Consider the following 20195-nt stretch of genomic DNA (forward strand, 5'->3'; position numbering starts at 1 on the left):
TTTAACCAGACTGCTTTAAAAGATGGAAAGTGTCTTGGACAATAGTAAGTTTCTCTTCCCAGCATGTTGCAGACCAGTTTAACATAATATCCTGGCTATCATATCATATCATTGTACAGCAATTTTTGCATCTAACAATGACAAATATGCACCAAATCCTTTTATTCTGCCGTAAATATTAGTATTTATGTTTGTTATAGGAGATTACAGGTAGTGGAGCGTTTAGTCTGGCTCAGATTGTAAAAATCTGAATAGGTTTGTTTGTTATCTCACAGCTGTGACATTGAACCCAAGTGCCTATTTACAGTCTCGCCTCTCTTTTAAGTTCTCATTCAACATTCATGTGTGTTCATTCACAACACTTACCTCACTAACAATATCCCCCTGTTATCTAATAGTGATTTATACCTTATCAGCATTTTCAGACTCCTTTTTTCAACGGCATGATATTTCCACACTCTTTGGGTATCTCTGAAAGGATAATGCTTACTGGATCTTTTTACTATGTGCTAGCAAAGTAGAGCTCTGGGTCTATACACTGTCTTACCTAATTGAACTTTTACAATGCCTGGGTTTGTGTACCAGGCTCAGATTGCCATGAGAAAGCTAGGAAAGCGCTGAGTGAAAACGTCCTGCAGCCTGGAGCAAGTTAATGGGACTGTTGGCTAATCATCAGTGATCTTGCTTTGATGAAAGTGTCTATCGACTTCCTGCAAGCTTTAAACGTGATTGAAGCGTATCAAATGGGTTTGAACAACTGCAAGCATGAAAGAGTCAGAATTCAAATGAAGAATTAACAAAGGGATAAACGAGCCACTTGACATCTGCAGACCTGGAGAAACTGTCCATAGTCTGCAGATTTATAAGTATTTTATTTTTTTTTAAATCAGTATGTGACTATCAGCAAGATGTCTAGGGTTAGTGTGTGTGGTAACGCCAGCATACCACTGTTCCTTCACCTGAGAGAGAGAGGAGGCGTGATTAAGTAGTATAAGGCTTGTCCGAAAACTAGACGATTTAACTCGCTTGATTTTGCAGAGTTACACACCACATTCAAAATCTTAGGTACAGCCTCGGGCCTTACAATAAGATGAAACTTACAGCTCAACTAATGCAGAATGTTTCATCAATGTGTTAGGACTTAAAACACTTAAAACGGTGTTTAAAGAAGCTCTTTAATCCCAACTGAAGAGGACACAGTGATTGGACACTTTTCATAGATAGACTGTATTTTACCATCCTGACTGATTCACTTGGGTCCTGAGGCTATGTGTAAGACAGCATTTTGCAGAACGATCATGACTTCAGCCTACTCATTTATAAATCATTAATCCTCATCCCACCCACCATGCGTGATTCACCAGGAGCGTCAGATGCTCCACCCACAGGGTATGGAGTAATGGATGTTGCAATATGAGCCTCCACACATTCGGGAGGGAAGTTTAGCATGTATGTGCTTTGTTTCCAACATCACAATAGGGTAAAAAAGATTCTCTAGAATCCCGTCTTTAAAAACGTATTAAAGAGTTTTGTCGGAAGTAGTTTTGAGTAAACGTTGAGTAAAAAGTGTTGAGTAAACAAGCTAATCTTGCATGTTTGCTAACGGGAAGCATGAAAAGCTTGGTGTTTGGAAATGCCTTGTCAGTCAAATTGCCTTTCTTTCACGGTATGTGATCCTAGGCCAAAGTTATTGACGGCATGGAGACAGGAGAAGGAGGTCTGGCTCGCAACACATTTGTCAAGCGAAATCAAATTGATGAGTAAATCAAACAGACGATAAGATAATGCATGCATCACCAGATAATAACATGTATGTATCACTAGTATACTTTATATTGATATGTTTAGAACTTCTGTTTACCTCCTTTTATAAGGTTTTAAACGTTTTAGATCTGCTGCTTTAAGACCATAATTGTTTGTATGTATCTTATCCAAAAGATTCATACGTTTTTCAGCCGGACAGCCGAATCATACAATATGCTTTCTATTCAGAATTCTCGGTCCTGATTGGTCAGAAAGTGTTGACACCTTTTTATGAGGGTTGTTCTAACTACAAGGCAAATCACAGGTTTATGTTAAGGTTCTTGTTCTGATAAAATGTTGTTTCTAAAGTAACTTGGATGACCGAGTTAAAAAAGTGTGTCGTTGTTGATAAGGTGATTTTTTTTCTTTGAGGAGACTTTTGTTTTTCTGGTTGATTGATGAAAAGAATCTCCAGAGTCAGCGCTTTGTCACAGTTTTTCTACCTGGTTTCTAGGTAGAGTTTTTTTTCCTCATGAACTGAAAGAGACAGGCATTTACATTTACAGCTATTACAACTGGCCCGACTTTATGTTTATAGCATTTGGCAGACATGCTTTTCCAAGGCAACTTCTAATCTAAACAATTGATGGTTAAGGGTCTTGCTCAAGGGCCCAGCAGTGGACACTCAGTAGACACCAAATTTGAACTCACAACCTTGCGATCAGTGATTCAACCTCTTAACCACTAAGCTACCATATTCCACCACCCCTTACCCCTAACAGATGATGTGTCACCAAAAATAGATAAATTGTAGACCATTTTGGGACAGTGATACGCTCTAAGAGGAAGGAAGCACTTCAGGACATGCTGTAGTTTGATCTTTGACCCATCTTTGATGGTTTTTATATAAAAACATGTCCAGTCCTGATTTTTTCCTCACTTGCTTGCTTGTTTCAGAGTTATTCTCATATCCATGTGCATTTTCAGAGGCCTCTGTCGAACTGTATTAATAGTTCACTAGCCATCCTCTCCCTGTAAATCCCTGTCAACTCGACATGCTGAATTCTTTCCCATTTTCCCATGGGTGAGTTTCATCTGTCATTGTTTGCATATTTGTGTCAAGATGAACCTAACAGTATCATTTTTTTTTTTTTGGCTTAAAGCAAATCCTTCAGGTTGAACATGTTCATAACCCTTCAAGGACATACTGAGTTAAGCTATTTTTATTTTCTATATGTAAGGGGTTTATTTCCGACTTGAGTAAGCGGTCCACCAAACTATTCTGGCTGCTTGCTAAAGGATTTTTTTGGATCTGTCTGAAGGAAGCGGTTGGAAGTGACGGAGGCGAGCGAGCACCGGACGCACCCATCTGGCCGCAAGCTCCCACACCTCCTGCTCCATTTTCTACAATTCGCTCAATATGAACACGTACTGTACATAGACATCAAATGAGCATAGTGTATTTGATCAGTCCAGTAATGATGAGTGCCAGTAAATTGTTCTTTGAAACATTATACTCTGGAACACACACGCGCACACACACACACACAAACATAGCACACATATACATTTCCCTGGAAGCCTTTATGTATTTGTTTGCAAGTGCAGACACAGTAGCTACAGATTGTTTACTGAGGCGTTCTCTCCATTGATGTGTTTTGCAGAGAATTTCCTTTAAGCACTTTCCCACATTTCCTTCTTCTTTCCCAACTTCTTGGATATTTTGTTTTGGTCTGCTGCAGAGGCGTGTGTCTTCTGTGGTATTCACGTCATGTGGAAATGTTTAAGAAGGCACATAAAAGCAATGAAGTTTTCATAAGCAGCCATTTTCTTGTATAGTCCCTAACCGGCTGGTATGGACAGAGCGCTAAAGCCTCCAGAAGTCTGTTTTCTCAAATATTATCACTTCACAAGCCGACGTTTTTTTTTTTTCTCAAATGACAACAGCCTATTCCACAGTTTCTGAAATGACCCCAACTGCTTGTATCCATAGGGAAGGTGCAGGTAACATGAGCCCTGAATGAGCTGTTTGATGGGGAAGAATGCAAAAATGTCCATTTTGGCCTCTCAGAACCACCCTGAGGCACTGCACAACAATGAGGAATCACTCAACACCGGGGCCCAAAGCGGGAGAGCATGTTTTAGTATTGGAGTGCATATTTTGGGTTTGTGACAGAAGGAACCACGAGTCCCTGGCAGAATGAGTCCCTGCATGTGAAAACCACACTGGAGGCTAATCGTCTACCCACTGAGGCCACAAGAGCCCTGCTCTTTTTAGAGCCGTCTTTAGTATGCAGGGCATTGCTCTGTCATGGAGCAGCTGGTTTAGAAAAGAGGTGGACTGGGTTTTGTTCGCAGAGCAAGAAAGGGCGTTAGCATGTCAGCAAAAGGGTCCAAGACACATAATATGAGCAGCATCCTGCCATTGTATAGAAAACAGAAATTAATCATTCAAGAATGAAGAAGGAATTTCTATGAATTAATCAGATATAATATCTTTGCAAGAAAGACCCTTTTAGCCTTGGGAAGTGCATGAAGACTCCAGTTGCACTCATTTTGCCAATAGAGTGTATGATTTATTGAATGTATGATTTATTGAATGTACATTTTTCACATTTCTACCAGTTGGTCGGATCAGTTTAGCTCATATTGTAAGTTAATGATAAACCAATTTTAAAAGCAATCAAAAGTTATTAGTTATTAGGTTAAATATATGTTCGATATAATACTACATAAGACTACAAAAAAATAATACTACATTAAAAAAAGACACGAGTAGAGAAACAACAGAGTTATTCACAGCATCTGCACTTTAACCCTCCTCCAGAAAGCTGGATCGCATGACCACCTACACAAAGCCCATGCTCATTATCATGGTGCTGACATTTTGCTGTTTAACATGTTTACAGTCATCATTCATTGGTCTCTGTTAGTGTCACTGCAGTTGAAAGTGACTAATTTGCTTATACGTTGGGAAACAGAATTGAGTGCATTCATTAGAATATAACACAAGCAGGTGCAAACAAAAATAATAAAAAAAAGCCTAGGCCTACTTACGATTGGTCAGAATGGTGGGAGTTTTTTTCCTAAAATGAAATTTTTATATTGGAATCTGTAGGCTGTTAGAATTTATGACTTAAATTGTGATGCTATCTGAGATTTTTAGAATTAAAGAATGCACCAAAATCAAATCAATAATTTTTTATACAGTTTATTTAGCTTGACGTTTCAATTTTTTTTTAAATCAAGCTGTAAGATAAAGGCACGTGTGTATGGTTGCAGCACTGGAAATGAATGCAGTGTTAGTTAGCCATTCTTCATGATGACCTAAATGCTCTGTGATATGACCTTTGCTTTTCCGTAGAACACAAGGACATCAGGATGTGAAGAATGATCTTATCTTATCTGACTGCACAGCTGATATGTTGGATACTGCCTAGTAAAGATAATTGCAACTGGTTCTTGAGAACTCACTTTGACAGATGCTGAGGTTTTTTGTTGTTTTTTTCCGTGGGAAAAAAAGTCTCTGTTCTTTCATACCACTGCCCAAAGGTAAACATTTTTTTTTTTTACTGGAGGAAGAGGAGGAAGAGAGGAAGCTGTTGAAATGACTGGATTGATTAATGGCTAGCTTCCTTCAGTCACAAACACAGCTCAAATATAGTGGACGGTTTTCTGAATCTGATCAGATGCCACTACTTCCCACTTCCCTGTTTCTGTAACAAAGACTACATGTTATCATACCTGCAAACACTGTTCAAAATGTCACTTCAAACTCAGGTGACAAGCTCGTCTCTGAAGTTCCTAATATGTTACGGTGTAACCCTTAAAAACACATACTCAGAAATGTATTGTTCAGTGCAGTACCCTGGTTTCAGACAAGCTCTGAGGAACATCATTTTTGCTGGATCACGTCTATGGTTGTCCATTGCTCTGTGCCCTAAACCCTTATGGAATAAAAACCATAATAATAATCATACGTAATTGAATAATAATCATACATAATTCAAAGCATTTGTGTGTATTTGCGGAGTTGGATCCCAAAATCTACGGCCACGACAGTTTACAGATACGAGATTTTGCGTGTTTGTTCAAATACAACTCCAAAATGCACGACTGTTTTCAAAACACCTCTTTTTTCACACACGAAAACAGTGTGCGAAACGACTGTCAAAAATATGTCATCACGTTCACAGGCATTACTATCCGAGGGAAGATGAATCGATTCCACGAAGTGCGCATGCGGCCCCTCCGTCTTTTAAACCACTGGCGCCGAAATGTAAACTGTCACAGTCGTACATTTTGGAGTTGTATTTGAACAAACACGCAAAATCTCGTATCTGTAAACTGTCGTGGCCGTAGATTTTGGGATCCAACTCCGCAAAATTTAAATTTACATACAAATGCTTTGAATTGCGTACGATTATTATTGACAGTGTTTTTATTCCATAAATCCTGTGGGAAAGGTTCCAGGCTCGGCACGATATACAAGGTTTCAAAAGTTTGATGGACTTTTTTAAACACTTTTTTAAAAGATCAGTCAGTCCTGTTTTGCTGAGCCAGTCCAGTTTCGCTCTCATCAGCAAGGATTTTCCACCCACAGACTTGCCACTTCACTGGACGTTTTCCCCCCACACCATCCCGAGTAAACTCTACAGACTGCTGAAAGTGAAAGATCAGATCATTTTGTGTAATGCTCAATCTAGTTCACCTGGAACCAACATCCATGCCGTTGTCAAAGTCACTGAGATCACGCATTTTCTCCAGTCTACAGTGATTGATTTGACCATTAAATACACAAAGCTCCTGGCTTGTGTCTGCACTGTATATGTACTGATGTTACATGATTGGCTTACTGGGTAATTGGATGAATATGCAAGTGTACAGGTGATCCTGTTTGTCCCATGTGGTGAAAAAGGAATGCTCCGGTGTTCGTCATCTTTAAGTAAACACCTCACCAGAAGTAATAGTGGAAGCTAAAACAGAATTCTTTGCTTTAATCCTTCTATTCTTTAATCATTAATCATGTTAAACTTCGTGGGTAATATTAAAGAGACTCAGCCATCACTTGCATGCCATCGCCTGAAGCAGGAAGTGATTCATGTGCTGTGTGTTTCTTCCATACAAGGATATGCTTAATCTTGTGTCCTGATCTAACATGAATGCTTTTACGGTCTACTTCACAGCGCTCGACTTGTTGGTTTGCTCTAGTTGGGTGGGGGTGGGGTGGGGGGTGGGCTTTTTGGGGGGGGGGAGTGGGGGGAGTGGGGGGGGGGGGGTCCAGGCTGTTTGGTGAAGTGATCATGATTTGTGCAGTTTGTGACTTGGAAGCTGCAGGTGGAAACTGATAAAGCCGACTAGTTAAACATTCTACAAGTGATGGTTATATGATAATGAATTTGAAAACCTCTCGTGTTCCTATTTAACACAATTTCCACATTCTCTTACATGCCATTACTCTGTAGTGTCATTCAACCAGGCTGTACAACAAAAGCATGCTGTTGCTGACACACTAATGTGGTCATCTCTGAAAGAGGGAATGTCCACCGCTGCCATGGACTGGTGGTCTACATCATTGGTGGACATTGTCTAAACCGTTCCATGTCCTGACTCCATAATGCTATGATGGGATGACTATTCAAAAACCTCAATCTTTGCATTTTTTTAAACATCCATAAAATATCTAAATCAGCTGTATAACCTGTCTAGAACCTGAGTGTGACCTTTGGCCTTTGCTGTTTCTTTAGCAATACGTTACATTGACTTTAGATGCTAAAAATTGCAATGACTCAAATCCTCATGTGTCACATGCTTATCTTCCTAAGCCATCGTATTTCTTTCCTAGTGAGAAAATATAATACCTCCTCTTTTTGGCTGTTTGTATTTAGCCAGCTGGGATACAGCGCCGTTACTCAGCATCATGCGGCCTGCCGGGTTTGACCAGGATCAATATTTGTTTTATCCTGAATAGTGAGAAATTAAGAACTGCCATTTATTCTGTTCTGCTGACTCCAGGTTTGTCAGTAGAGTCAAAGCTGCAGGGGGTAGATTTATGTCACAGTCTGAATAATGTCTCCTATTTGTTGACATGATTTGCTAATGTTTATAATCTCGACCCCCCTAAAGTCTTCTTTTATAATTACTGATTAAATAGAATACTTAAATTCTCAAATTAACTGGGAAGTTAATTGTGTCTATGAAGATTCATCTAACTTAAAATACAACTGAATATAAAATAAAATTTGTGAAAGGAAATAGTCAAATGAACTCATTTCCATTGTTATAACTTGGCTTATGTTTAGTATTGTAGTTGTTTTGCCTGTTATATTTATTATTTGATGCATTAACTGCTGAGAATATGATACAAATCATGTATTAAAATCAGGCAAGAATGCAAGCAAGGTTTCTGACTTTACTGATGTTAATGATGAGTAAAGAAACAAGCTTTCTTTCAGTTATACAGCTACTTATCAAATGAAAGGGAAATAAAAACAGCATGAAGTGACTTAGTAAAGCGTTGGGCTACTTTGATGATGAGGTGACATCACATCTGTACTCTTCCACAGGCATTTCATTAGGTTGAGACCTGGTGAAGTACATATTATATTATTTCATCATTTTGATCCTCATCACTTGGAAGAACTTTGTATTCGTGTACAGTATTGTTTCCCTCTAAGCGAACAAATAGACCCAGACCAGACCTGCAAAATTTCACATGTCTTTCCTATGATTTGTTAACTGTCTGAGTGGCAGGAGGGCTTTTTGCCATTTCCAAATGTTCTACTCATGCTTATTAGAGATGTTTAGAAATATTTAATGCTGTTCGAGACAGTATAGCATTGTATGTAGATTATAGTCTCTACACAAACCACTGGAGAGTTTAAATCCCAGGCTTACCAGAAATTTGCCATAGTCTTAGAATCGTTCTTACACCATATCGCTTTCTCTTGAGCCTGTTTACTTTGACTGTTGATTGGCTTTACTTTACTAGAAACCTGGCAACATTCTCACTTGATTGTTATACTGCTTTAGAGTTTATTCTTTAAAAAAGAACACAAATTCCTTGGCATATAATCCTAGACTAAAAAAAAACTTTTTTAATAAGGAGACCCATGTTTTTTGACCTGTGTCTTTGAAAATCTTATTAAGTAATCAGTATTATTATTATTTATTATTTCAGTGATAAAATATTGAAACTACTGATGGATGGACAAGATTTGATGCAGGACTTTGACAGAATGAACCTCTGTGTGTTTTTAGAGCAGCCTGAATTGAATGGACTCCTTGATTTTGCTTTGAGCAGTGTATCGCCTCTGGGCTTCAAGCCAGTGTCATTACATCACCTTGCACAACGTCTCTCTCTCTCTCTCTCTCTCTCTCTCTCTCTCTTTCTCTTTCTCTTTCTCTTTCTTTTTTGCTACAAAGCGTTTATTCATTAGTTCTCATCTTTATTTCCTAGATGCTTTCCTGATATAGAGAAGGATTGTAATTATTCTAATACATTTTCCATAGTGAACCTCTATATTGTAGCTCAGCGGTTCTTAATAGTGTTTGTGACGCAGTATGTCATCTGTTACTATATTCATCATTGCGTGCTTGAGGGTTTATTAGTCTGTTTGACCGGTCACATGAAAAACAAGCAGGCTTAGAAATAATGTTTCCAGACTAATAAACCAAATATGTTCCAATACACAACCAAATATTCTTGTATGCATATTTGAATAGTAAATATGTATAAATATTGAAAGTTGGTTTATGTAAATGAATGAATCTGGGTTGTGGGGGTTTGTGTTTGAGTTTGAGTTTATTTGACTGGAAAAAAGTTTCTCATGTGTTAAGTAATTTGTCCAGAAATAAAAATGACTAATACTAAACCCCGGTTAACTCCTTACATTTGAGGTAAATTATTCCTGGCCAAACATATGATGGTGTATGAATGAGGCAGTAGACACTTTTTCTGACCTGACTCATAGATTCATCACATGTTCTGTGTGTCTGGTCTGGTGATTTTGCACCTGGTCTCCTTCATGTCATGTTGAAAGCGATCTGAGGTCTTTGTTTTTCTACTCGAATGATGTCATACTCTGTCACAGCGCTTACTTAATATAGACAGGTGTTGAGTTTGTGAAATCACAGTCTGCTCCTGTCTGTGCATGAATGCGTTTGGTGAAAGAGGGTCAAAGACCTTATTAACGATTTATCATATTGAGACTGGAGTCGTGTACATTGCTCTTGTGCTATGCTTGTCATAGTGTTTAGAGCACTTTTGTGCTTAAATATACAAGTATTGTATCACACTGTGTCATTCCGTGCGTAGTCCGCTAAAAACAGTCATCAGTTTTCTTTCCATTAAGGGAGAAAAATGATCACAATGGGTTCATAAAGCAGTAAATATACAATTATACAAATTGTATACCTGATGGCTGTTGAATTCGTGATTCTCATTGACCAGTAGGTGTCGATTAATTTTCTCAAACAGACATTTCACTGACAAACCATTTTTTTAATATTACTGCACTTATTTAACATATCATGCGTGGAGCGTGGAGCTATTAAGTTAACATTTATAGACGTTCCAAAGTTTTGAGCAGGTCAGGTAAAGCTTTTCCTTTACATTTTATGCCAAAGACAAAATTTGCAGTATTAACTTCAAGAGAGAGACAGACCTTTTATAGCTGCTTTAATGTAAGCAAGAACAAGAACTAATTTGTTTTTTTAGATGAACCACAACAATAAATGTAACTGTAAATGGTTCAAATTGTTATGGCTTTTGTTAATACATTTTATAACAAATTCAGGGGACAATACTATAGGATGTGCCATTATAGGACCGTGTTTAAGTGTGAGGGTGGTGATTTATCTTTATTGCAACATGCCCGGTCATGCTTTATTCCTTAATTATAAAATTCAGCCTTTAATTTCTCTTATTTATTAATAGCTGACACTTCTCCATGCTTGTTGTGTGTTGCTTTCTTCCAGCTGTTTTATACCTCTATCCTTGTAAGGTAACACAACTAAAACACAAGCACTCAGCGATTTACTTCATTCTTCATGTGGTTTGCTGTGGGTTTGATCTCTCTGTGCAAGAAAGAGTATCCCAGCTTCTTTAAGTGATTACAGACCAGGTTAAAATGTCCACATGGGGGAGATATTGCACAGTCTATTGGTCTACATAAGCATGTCACCCAGAACTGAGTATCTCTTAAGTTGCAGACATTTAAATGGTTTTGTAAAATTTGTTGCCGTTCCCAAGTGGTTAGTTATTGCTTGTGCTAATCATCTAAAGAGTAAGTGAACATATTTCCAGGTCTCATAGTGTAATTCTTTATATTTAGTGTCAGTGTTGCTTTTTTAGAGAATTGTGTGAAATGCTTTTCAGTATATGCTAAATGTTCTGAAATAACACTCTTATGATATCATTTTGCTTTAGAATAAAGTTTTCAGACAACTTTTACACTAACTTTGAGTTTCTGTGGGTTTATAACCATATACATAATAGAAATGTTTATATAAATGTCCATGGTTTGTATCTGTGTATTTGGATATGTGTCACATATATGTCAGAGTGATCTAGAGTGTTTTAAATGCTTTGGATTAAATGCTGTATCCTGGCAAGGTGCTTTGAACATTAAGTTGAGAGAAGACAGGTCAGCAGCCAGATCATATGAACTGCAGCTGACTGGGAGTTGGAGAGTCTCCAAAGGAAGCAGGAGAGAAAGAGAGTGTGAAAGTGGCTGTGCGGTGGAAGTCAGCCATTAAGCTCTTCACAGCCAAGAACGGAGATGTGCATGCTTAAAGATTAAATAAATAACGGCACTTATAAAGTTCTTTATGAACTGGACCGGATTAGCCTTCACGTCATGCTAAGTTAATGTTACACAAGTTGGGTTCAATGGGAACGGACTCTGTGTTTGTGGAGCAAGACATCTGCTGACTGTACATCATCCTGCACTCTTGCATCTCTCAACACTGATGAATTTTGAATCATCAGCGGCTGAATTTCGACATTATTTTGATTCTCATTCCTACAGGACTAAACATTGATGTCATAAGATGAAGCAGGTGTCTCTGGTGCTTAAATGATACCCCTCTTCTCTCTCTCTCTCTCTGTCTCTCTCTAGTTATGCCTCTAATCTTTTGAAGTGTGTGTGCTGTGTATCTATCCAGCCGTTTTTCTATCTTGTGGCTGGGACTTGGTTTACAGCTGGGGGTGTAGCAGCAGAGGACCTTTGTAGTGGTTAGGGGCCTTGCTGAGGCCACAGCCCATCTGTTTGCTCTGCAGATGTGTACTAAATGAGCAGCAGTCCCAGGAACACTGAACACAACATGATTATTGGCTATGTGAAGACACAGTGTTATAGTTTACTCTTTAAACTACCCTCTATGTTCAGTAATTTACGGATCTTTAACACTCACAAAGGAAAAATAATCTTTTGTCCATTTGTTTCTGGTTAAGAATTTTTTTTATATTGTACCAAATTACCATCAAGTGTTGTCTTTGAATTATTCCTTCTCTATGGAATTTTCTTGCCCCACCCTCAATTTCTTTCTCATGCCACCTACTGTAAGCAGTTTGGACTTTTATCAGCTTTCTAAACTATTCCCTCCCTCCTGATTAGTGAAAGGAAATGCTCCCCCATATATACGCTACATCCGCTCAGAAACAATGGCCTGCCATGCAGTGTTAATGGACCCTAAAGCAGCTAGTAAGAGGCTGACAAGAAGAACATGAAGTTCTTGAGATGACCCCGGTTGCTCGGTCTTATCTGACGCACTGCTATCCTGTTATGCAACCTTACTAGCATGGTGGAAAACAGAATGGATTAGCTTATTGGTAGTGGAAATACTTGGCTGGCAGTCAACCAAAAGCTCTGATTCACAACAAGGATATTTTTCAAGTGTGCGTCATGTTCTGTAACTTCCATACTGGCAGCCGGACAAGACAACACAGCGACTCTAAGTAGCTCGTTTGTCCTGAAGGATGCAGACTAAGTTACGACAAGCCGCATCGCAATGGGAGGCCCTGCTCTCATACCCTTCAATTTGGATAATGGCTGTTTTGCACTGCATTCACAAGGGTTATTTTGGACACTGTGTAGTGTTTTAAGGAGGTCTAAATTTGTATTCAGGCATGATGGTGTGTCATATTGACAGTAGAGATTGCATTGTGCTGCATATATCCTACAAACACTAGTCATAATTCTTTAGTTCAATTGATAATGGAGAGAATCAGGGCATTTTTTTTAACTTATTTTTTTTTCACAGCCCATTAAGATTTCATTTTCTTGCATAATAGTATCGGCCCTTTCTGGACCCAGCTCTCTGTTTTGGATGGAAGGATTTTTGTTGTGCATTGCAATGATTCTTGTCTTGTAATATTATAACCTCTGTGCATGTCCTCGCAGAAAAGGAATGCTGAACATAATTCACTGTCCCAGGTGGTTGATTAGGTTTCACTGATGAACACAGCAGTCGAGACCCTGCGTCTGCTTTCACAATTCGAGAATACCACTCTCCTGGGGTCCTTCTTTTCTGGGCTATTTTTCTTTCCATCTCCCAAAGCATTCTAGAGAATAATAAATCTCCCATTGGGGTTCCCAGTGTGGTGTATTGCACAAGGCAGTTACAAATCTAGTGTGGGAAGAACACCGTGCTGGAGTTTCTTAGTTTCAACACCAAGCCTATCGTGTAAGAAAACATCACTTTTTACAGGAATTTTATCATAAATGCTGAAACAATGTGAATCACCTTGGATGAGCTACCAAAAACTGAATGTGTCCATGTGCACAGTTTGTCCCAAACATCTGTTAAAGTAATAACTCCCATTTATCATTTTGATGAGAAGAATGAATTTTGCAGCTGATGATTTGTAGATTTGTTTTTGTTTTTATCCTCAACCTTTCTGGTCCAGCCTGATACTCGAAAACCAACAGTTAATGTATGCATTTTATTTTTGGTGGCCCTGTTTCTAACACATTTACGCCTGATGTTTAACCTTTTGCAGTCTTTACCACCTGGTTCAGGTGTGTTGGTGGAGAGCTGGAATGTAATATAAATGTGGACAGGCTTGTGGTCTCTCAGGAACAGATCAATAACCTCTGAGATCATGCACTTGAAGTGAACTCCAGAGAGCTTGACCGAGTTATGTTTGCTATCAATAAATCATGGGAAATTAAAGATTGATACGTGTATTTTGTTGTGTCTGCCAGTTTCATTAAAAATGCATGTGTATCAGCTTTGCAAAATATGATTTTTATTACAGCTCAGTACTATTACTGATCACTACTTTGTGACCATTTGTGATTTGCATTTTGGCGTCTGGTTGCATTTTGGCGTCGTCTATGTTTCAGTTATTATTGGAATGCTAAATCTACCCACCTTTTGATAAAGTTGATCGTTAATTAGAATAGGGCCATAGTAGATATTGTGATCATGATATATGCGGAAAAACTGGTGAGACAGTGGGACATTGGACAGAAGGCCTGCATTGAGATGACCACAATGACAGCAGAAAAGCGATGAAACCTGATTGGTCTGAATATTTGATTTGCATATGGTTTCTGTGCTGTCACTATTAAAAAGGCCTGTATTGCGAATGCTATTATCCAATGACATATGTTGCAGCCCTGGATAAATACTGCGAGACCTGGCACTGTAGTGTTGTCTGGTGAGACAGATGGTGTCTTTGTCTCTTCTGGTTTTACCGCCCGGGCTGCACAGTGTCGTTAGTGCATCAGTGGGGTTTCCTCTTAGCTTATGGAGAATTTTACATAATAAGCCAGGTTTTTGGGGATGGTATGGGGGATAATAGAACCTCAAACACAAGTCTTTCAGGGTTTGAGTCCTTACAGGTTCACCCAGTGCATTGTTTCAGTGTTGCAGTGTGTAGAGCAGAGGTTCTTAAAATGCAATTCAACTCTCCAGACATTAGGCATCAAACACTGATCAGCAGTTCTGAGTTTTCTATTTATGTACCTTACACTTTAGTGACACTGTCCTTAAACTCATGCTGACTTTATTTGTAGACCTTGTTTTGAGTATTTGAGGTTTGGAAGAAACCCAAGTTAAGCGAACACTAAAATGGGCTATTTAATGATTCCCACCCTTGTAACAAAAATAAAAAAAATGACATACCCCACCATCATCCGATCCCAATTTGAGAAATATGGTGTTTTTTTTTTTTAAGCCTTATGATTACAGCAAAGAAACTTGATATACATTATTATTAAACATATATTATTGTTAACATTATTAACCCTTGTTTGTTTAAGGGATTCCTTGGATATACATCAGGAACCCCTGAGGTGGTTTTAGAGAGTAGCTGTAATATGGCTAGGGGGCATTTATTTCTCATTTGTGTCTAATCTTGATGTATATAGACGCTCTTGTACTATATAATGTATGTCTAAGTGATTGCCTGGGATTCGGTGTTTGTACTGGGTTGTGTATTGTCTGAGGTCTGTGGTGGTCTTGTCCTCGTGGTGAAGTTGAGTGTGTGTGAATTGGAGGCGGGCTCGTGTGTGTGTGTATATGTGTGTGTGTGTGGGTGCGCGCGTGTGTGTGTGACAGAGGCGAGTTCATGGCCCTAGTGTACAGAGAACAGCTCTCTCAGAACACGGAGCAATAAAAGCGATACCGGGAGTGACAGCCTGTATTTGTGGATTTTTTGCGTCTTTAAGTGTGAAGCGCGCTGAAGACCTCAACAAGTTTGTCTCACAGAAAACCGACCGGAAACTGGACACTTATTGTTTTTTTGTTGTTGTTTTTTGTTTGTTTGTTTAAGCGCGCGCGATTTTAATATTTCATTTAACGGGACTTTTGGTTTGAGAAGTGATTCACTGAATGAGCAATGTTCAGCATGGCTCTAGATTTAATCACTCAACATCGCTGAGGAGGTGGAGACGGGAAACCTATAAAAACCTGAAGAAATCTGACTTTGAATAATCAGAGAAATTGGACATGGAGGAGAAACTGCGCATTTTGGAGGATCTGAACATGCTGTACATCCGACAAATTGCCCTCAGTTTGCAGGTAAAGGCGCTTACTTTATTCTCTCTCTCTCTCTCTCTCTCTCTCTCTCTCTCTCTCTCTCTCTCTCTCTCTCTCTCTCTCTCTCTCACACACACACACACACACACACACACACACACACACACACACACACACACACACACACACACACAGCGCCACTTTGGGGGAAAAGTCTGTGAGAGATTTACACTGTCCTGTAGTGAGTTCACTTGTGATCCCAAATCACTGGGTGTGAGAGCTGTTTACTGGGTGTGAGAGCTGATGTGGTGTAGTTTGTGCTGCTGAAAAAGAGACAGAATGCAAGCTTTGATGGGTTTGTTTTCATTTTAGTGGATTTTTGTTGTTATAAACCATTCTCAACACATCCAATATGACTTATACATGATTATACACACCTACGGATATATTATATATATTGCCAAACATACCCACACGTTATCGAATAAAATACAAAACAAAACTTAGAATAAACAAAGAATAAAACCGGTCTGATTATTTTGTTTTGTTGAGCTATACATCTTTTTTTTAATAAGATTTTCATAATTCATATCTTCTACCCATCATATTCTATAACCTGCAGCAGAATAATGTTCGGTATCTGTTCGCCTCACAGGGCTTTAGGGTAAAGGGTATACTATTGCCTTCCCACCTCTTTTTTTCACAGCCCATGCTGAGATCACACTTTACAGCACTCTGATGTTTCCCTACAGCCTGTTCTTCACAATAAGCAGCCAGGTGGCCATCTCACTGTCTACACACACACACACACATGCAACAGGACCATACATCTGTCTCACAGCAAAAATGTCTTTCCTAAATTAGAAAAAGGACATCAGTATGTCAGTGCTGACGTAGAGACCTGGCGCTGCAGCTATATTTCTTTCTCATGCTCATTTAATTCACTGCAGGCTATCAGGATTCTTTTTGTTATATTATTGAAGTTAATAAGCTCTGATTCATTTATGATTTATGCTTGAAAAAAAGAAAAGTTTTTAATTTCCCTGTCCAAGGATTAAGAACGAAGCCAGTCAATATTTCTCAGTTTTCATTTAAAGTCAGGAGAGTTTAATAAATTCATCCCACATGCCACTCCTCCCACACTTGACATCTCTTTGTATAAGCTTGTTGTGTAAAATCCTGGAAGAATGGGTTGCTCATAGTTTAACTGGAATCCTTGGAAGTGATTAAAATATGTTTTAAATAAAGCATTTCTCCCCAGTCTCAGGGTTTAAAATTCTGATTAACTCTCTTTTTTAATGTTTGCTGTTGTGCATTTTTTTGTTAGATAGCCTAAAGGCCAGTGTATGTAAGGCAATTTTCTCTTTTCCATGATGACAGAATGGTACCTTGAATGATTCAGGAAGTTAGCCTTACTGTCCCAGCTGATCTGTGTTTGAACAAGTCTTATGTTTTATGAACAACCTTATTTACTACAACAGATTTCTATAACCCTCTGTCTCCCAAAGAATGCTTCATTGTTATCAACAGCCTTTTGTTGCTTGAATGCCACAACTCCTACCCTGCTACATTGGGTGAGGAGACAGGAAGTGGTTGAAAAGGTTGTAATAGTGCTTGGCTGGTATGATGTTATTCTCTACTTCACATATACATCAAGTACATATGCATTAATGTTCGGTTATGTCCGTTCTTAAAAAGAGCTTAAGTAGGTTTGACGTGATTGTCCTTGACCGGTACATACTGTAGGCATGAAGTAATAAATTATTAGTGTTTATTTTGTGTTGATCATATTCTACTTCTAGAGTGTTCAAAACCAGGAAGTCTACAGCATTTCCATAGATTTCTCCTAGAGGAAACACACATCCTGTCACCATTCTCGTTGGCACCAGTGAATATTGTGAAGATGTCATCCATAAATTTTAATTTGCACATTCGTTCAGATACAATACTGAGAATTTTACAGACATTACATGTAGTGACATGTGCATTAAAGCATTTTTTAGGATGAACGCTTAGATAAAGTTTTTCCATTTGTCATATTTTTGCCATTTTGGCATGGATCATTGGCTCTAGGATACAGGGATTGCTTTATAAACATAGACAAAATATTTACCTGGAATTTGCAATGAGAGAGACTTCTCTGTGTGTGTCCAATTCCACAAGTCTCCGAGCCCTTGAGTCTTCTGGAAAGTTTCTGCTGTGTTGCCTCGTAATGATAAAAACAATCAGCTATTTCTTTTTTAAAGCTCTGAATTAAAGAAAGTAACCTGAAAAGGTTCAGAAAGGCCTGATTGATAAGAATGGGCTTGTCAGCAAAGGACTTGGTGCAAGTCGAGGTCAGAAGTTGAATTGTATGGGCATGAGAAGACCAAAACTCTCATGGAGCATGGAATAATGGAGTATCTGTTTGCTCCAGATAACTGCATTATTACTTTGTTTTTATGTTGAGTAGTAATTGAATGGATCTGATTTAAAAGAGTAAGTACCCGTTGTTCATTCAGCATGCTAATGATATGAGTTAAGTCACATGAATCGAAACCTGCTTTGACAAACAATGGTGAATTGCTCCATAAGAATATCACTGTGAGACACCAACCACCAGCTATTCAATAAGACTCTTTAGCAAAGCTTACTGTTTTTTTAAGACTCTTAAGTACAAAGGTCATTATAGACATGCAAAGGTCATTCAATCTCATGTTTATCTTTAGCAAAATGTAAACAGGCTCTGTGGTCACTTTGCATCCAAGAAGTCCACAGGAAATTATTCTCCATCTTCACACCGATGAAAATAGTATATTAATTACCAGCTTTGTTTGTTTGGGCTTTGGTCTATCCAGTTTGACGTCTTGTTTACTGGTTTGCCATGTCTGTGTGACTGCTTCTTAGTGACTGAGTCGACTTGCTGTGTGCTCCTGGCACATCTTGCTTGTTCGAAGGAGCGTCAGGCATGGGCTGCTGGAGAAAGGAGGCATTGTGTTCAATCACCCACGCCCCTTCTTAGCCTTCTGTGCCTCTGGCCAGTGCACTGGCATGATCAGAGTACAGACTGAAAGGACAGCCTGTGCTAAGGAACCAACCAACCTAAACTCAAGCCAAGCTTCCTTCGAAAAACACCACCCTGGAGCCAGGGTGTTTGAAAACACATCGCTCCCTCCGTCTGGCCCCTACCCAAACCTGGCACAACCAGATCAATCTGCCATACTCTCACCAGTAGATCTTATTTAGGGCAGAGTCCACTGACTATAAGGGAAAGCTAATGAATTTCATGGCAGTTTAAAATTTACAGGTTATCTCAAGGTCTTACAAGTTTCCTGTCTCACTGAAGTAGCACCTTTATCCAAAGTCAATTTATTACAGCTTCCAGGTCTGATCAGCCTTATACATACCACAAAATGCAAACATCATGAAATATGGGCATGTCAAAACCTGTCACAAATCAACCCTCTGAAAATACTGCAGCTTGGTGTTACAATACATTCAAGGGTTATATTTCTTACCATTTGTGGAAGCATAAGTCTAGTCATGTAGGTGCTGTAATAGTGTTAACAGATGTTTTGTACATGTTATTTCCTGACTGTGCAAATGGCGTATTTGTTTTGTTTGTTTGTTTGTTTGTTTGTTTATTATGACTATATCTAGACAAGCGTTAAAATTTTGTACTAAGCAATATGCTGTGGCTGGACGTACACTGAGATAACCTACCCATCTCTAGACTTGTTGTTTCTTTACCATTCAGCAGGGCCATTGAATTGTGTCTTGCTGTAGAACTTCGACAAAGCAGCAGGAGTGTTTTCTTTACACCAGCCTAACAGATTTCCTCACCTCAGACTCTCGAGTGGAGGGGTGGTGCTGGAATACGGGAATTCCAAGCAACTCTTGCAACACATGTGCTTTAGCATTGTCTACCTGTACCTCCAGATTGCTTCACAGAGAGAAGATGATTAGAGTGTGTGAGTCTTATGTTCTCACAGATAAGGAAGAGAAGCCTTCCTCAACCTCATGCTCCTTGTATTATGGGTCATGAATCTCATGGCCTGTCTGAATGCTCATTCTCAATTCATTTGTTTTCATGTGGTAGAATGGTAGTCTTCGCCGATAGGAAGGTTGTGACTTTGAACCCCAGCACAACAAAGTTGTCACTGCTGGGCCCTTGAGCAAGGCCCTTAAACTTCAGTTGTAAAAATGAAATAAACAAACTGAATAAGGGTATCTGAATTTTCCAGTGTACATATCATTGCCATGCCAAATTTCATGACCATATAATGGCTAAACTAATAATTTGTATTTAGACACAATCAGATTATAGACACAATGGACCTCAAGTGAATATAAATGAGTTGATTCGTATTATGTGGTGCTTTTAAAAAAAATCTGTAAGCTTCGACTGATGAGCATCAAATCATATAAGAAGCATGAGTTCCTGAAAATGTCATGTGCAAATTATTTCAGAGGTAACCCTTTTA

The 20195-nt window shown here is 38.8% G+C and overlaps 1 protein-coding gene across 3 annotated transcripts in view; it reads left to right on the forward strand.

The window, feature by feature from the left end:
- rtkna (rhotekin a) overlaps nucleotides 1-20195 on the forward strand; it is a 56850-nt gene that overhangs the window by 3942 nt on the left and 32713 nt on the right. The window contains exon 1 of one of the 3 annotated variants that reach the window (XM_027138558.2): nucleotides 15283-15774. The exons of the other annotated variants lie outside the window; for them this stretch is intronic. Within the exon in view, the coding sequence (XP_026994359.1) occupies nucleotides 15703-15774 (72 nt within the window). The 5' untranslated portion in view covers nucleotides 15283-15702. Of the gene's footprint in view, nucleotides 1-15282; nucleotides 15775-20195 lie in introns of those variants that run through there. 3 annotated transcript variants of the gene reach the window in all.

This window comes from Tachysurus fulvidraco, chromosome 9 (genome assembly GCF_022655615.1).
Source record: "Tachysurus fulvidraco isolate hzauxx_2018 chromosome 9, HZAU_PFXX_2.0, whole genome shotgun sequence".
Taxonomy (NCBI): Eukaryota; Metazoa; Chordata; class Actinopteri; order Siluriformes; family Bagridae; genus Tachysurus; species Tachysurus fulvidraco.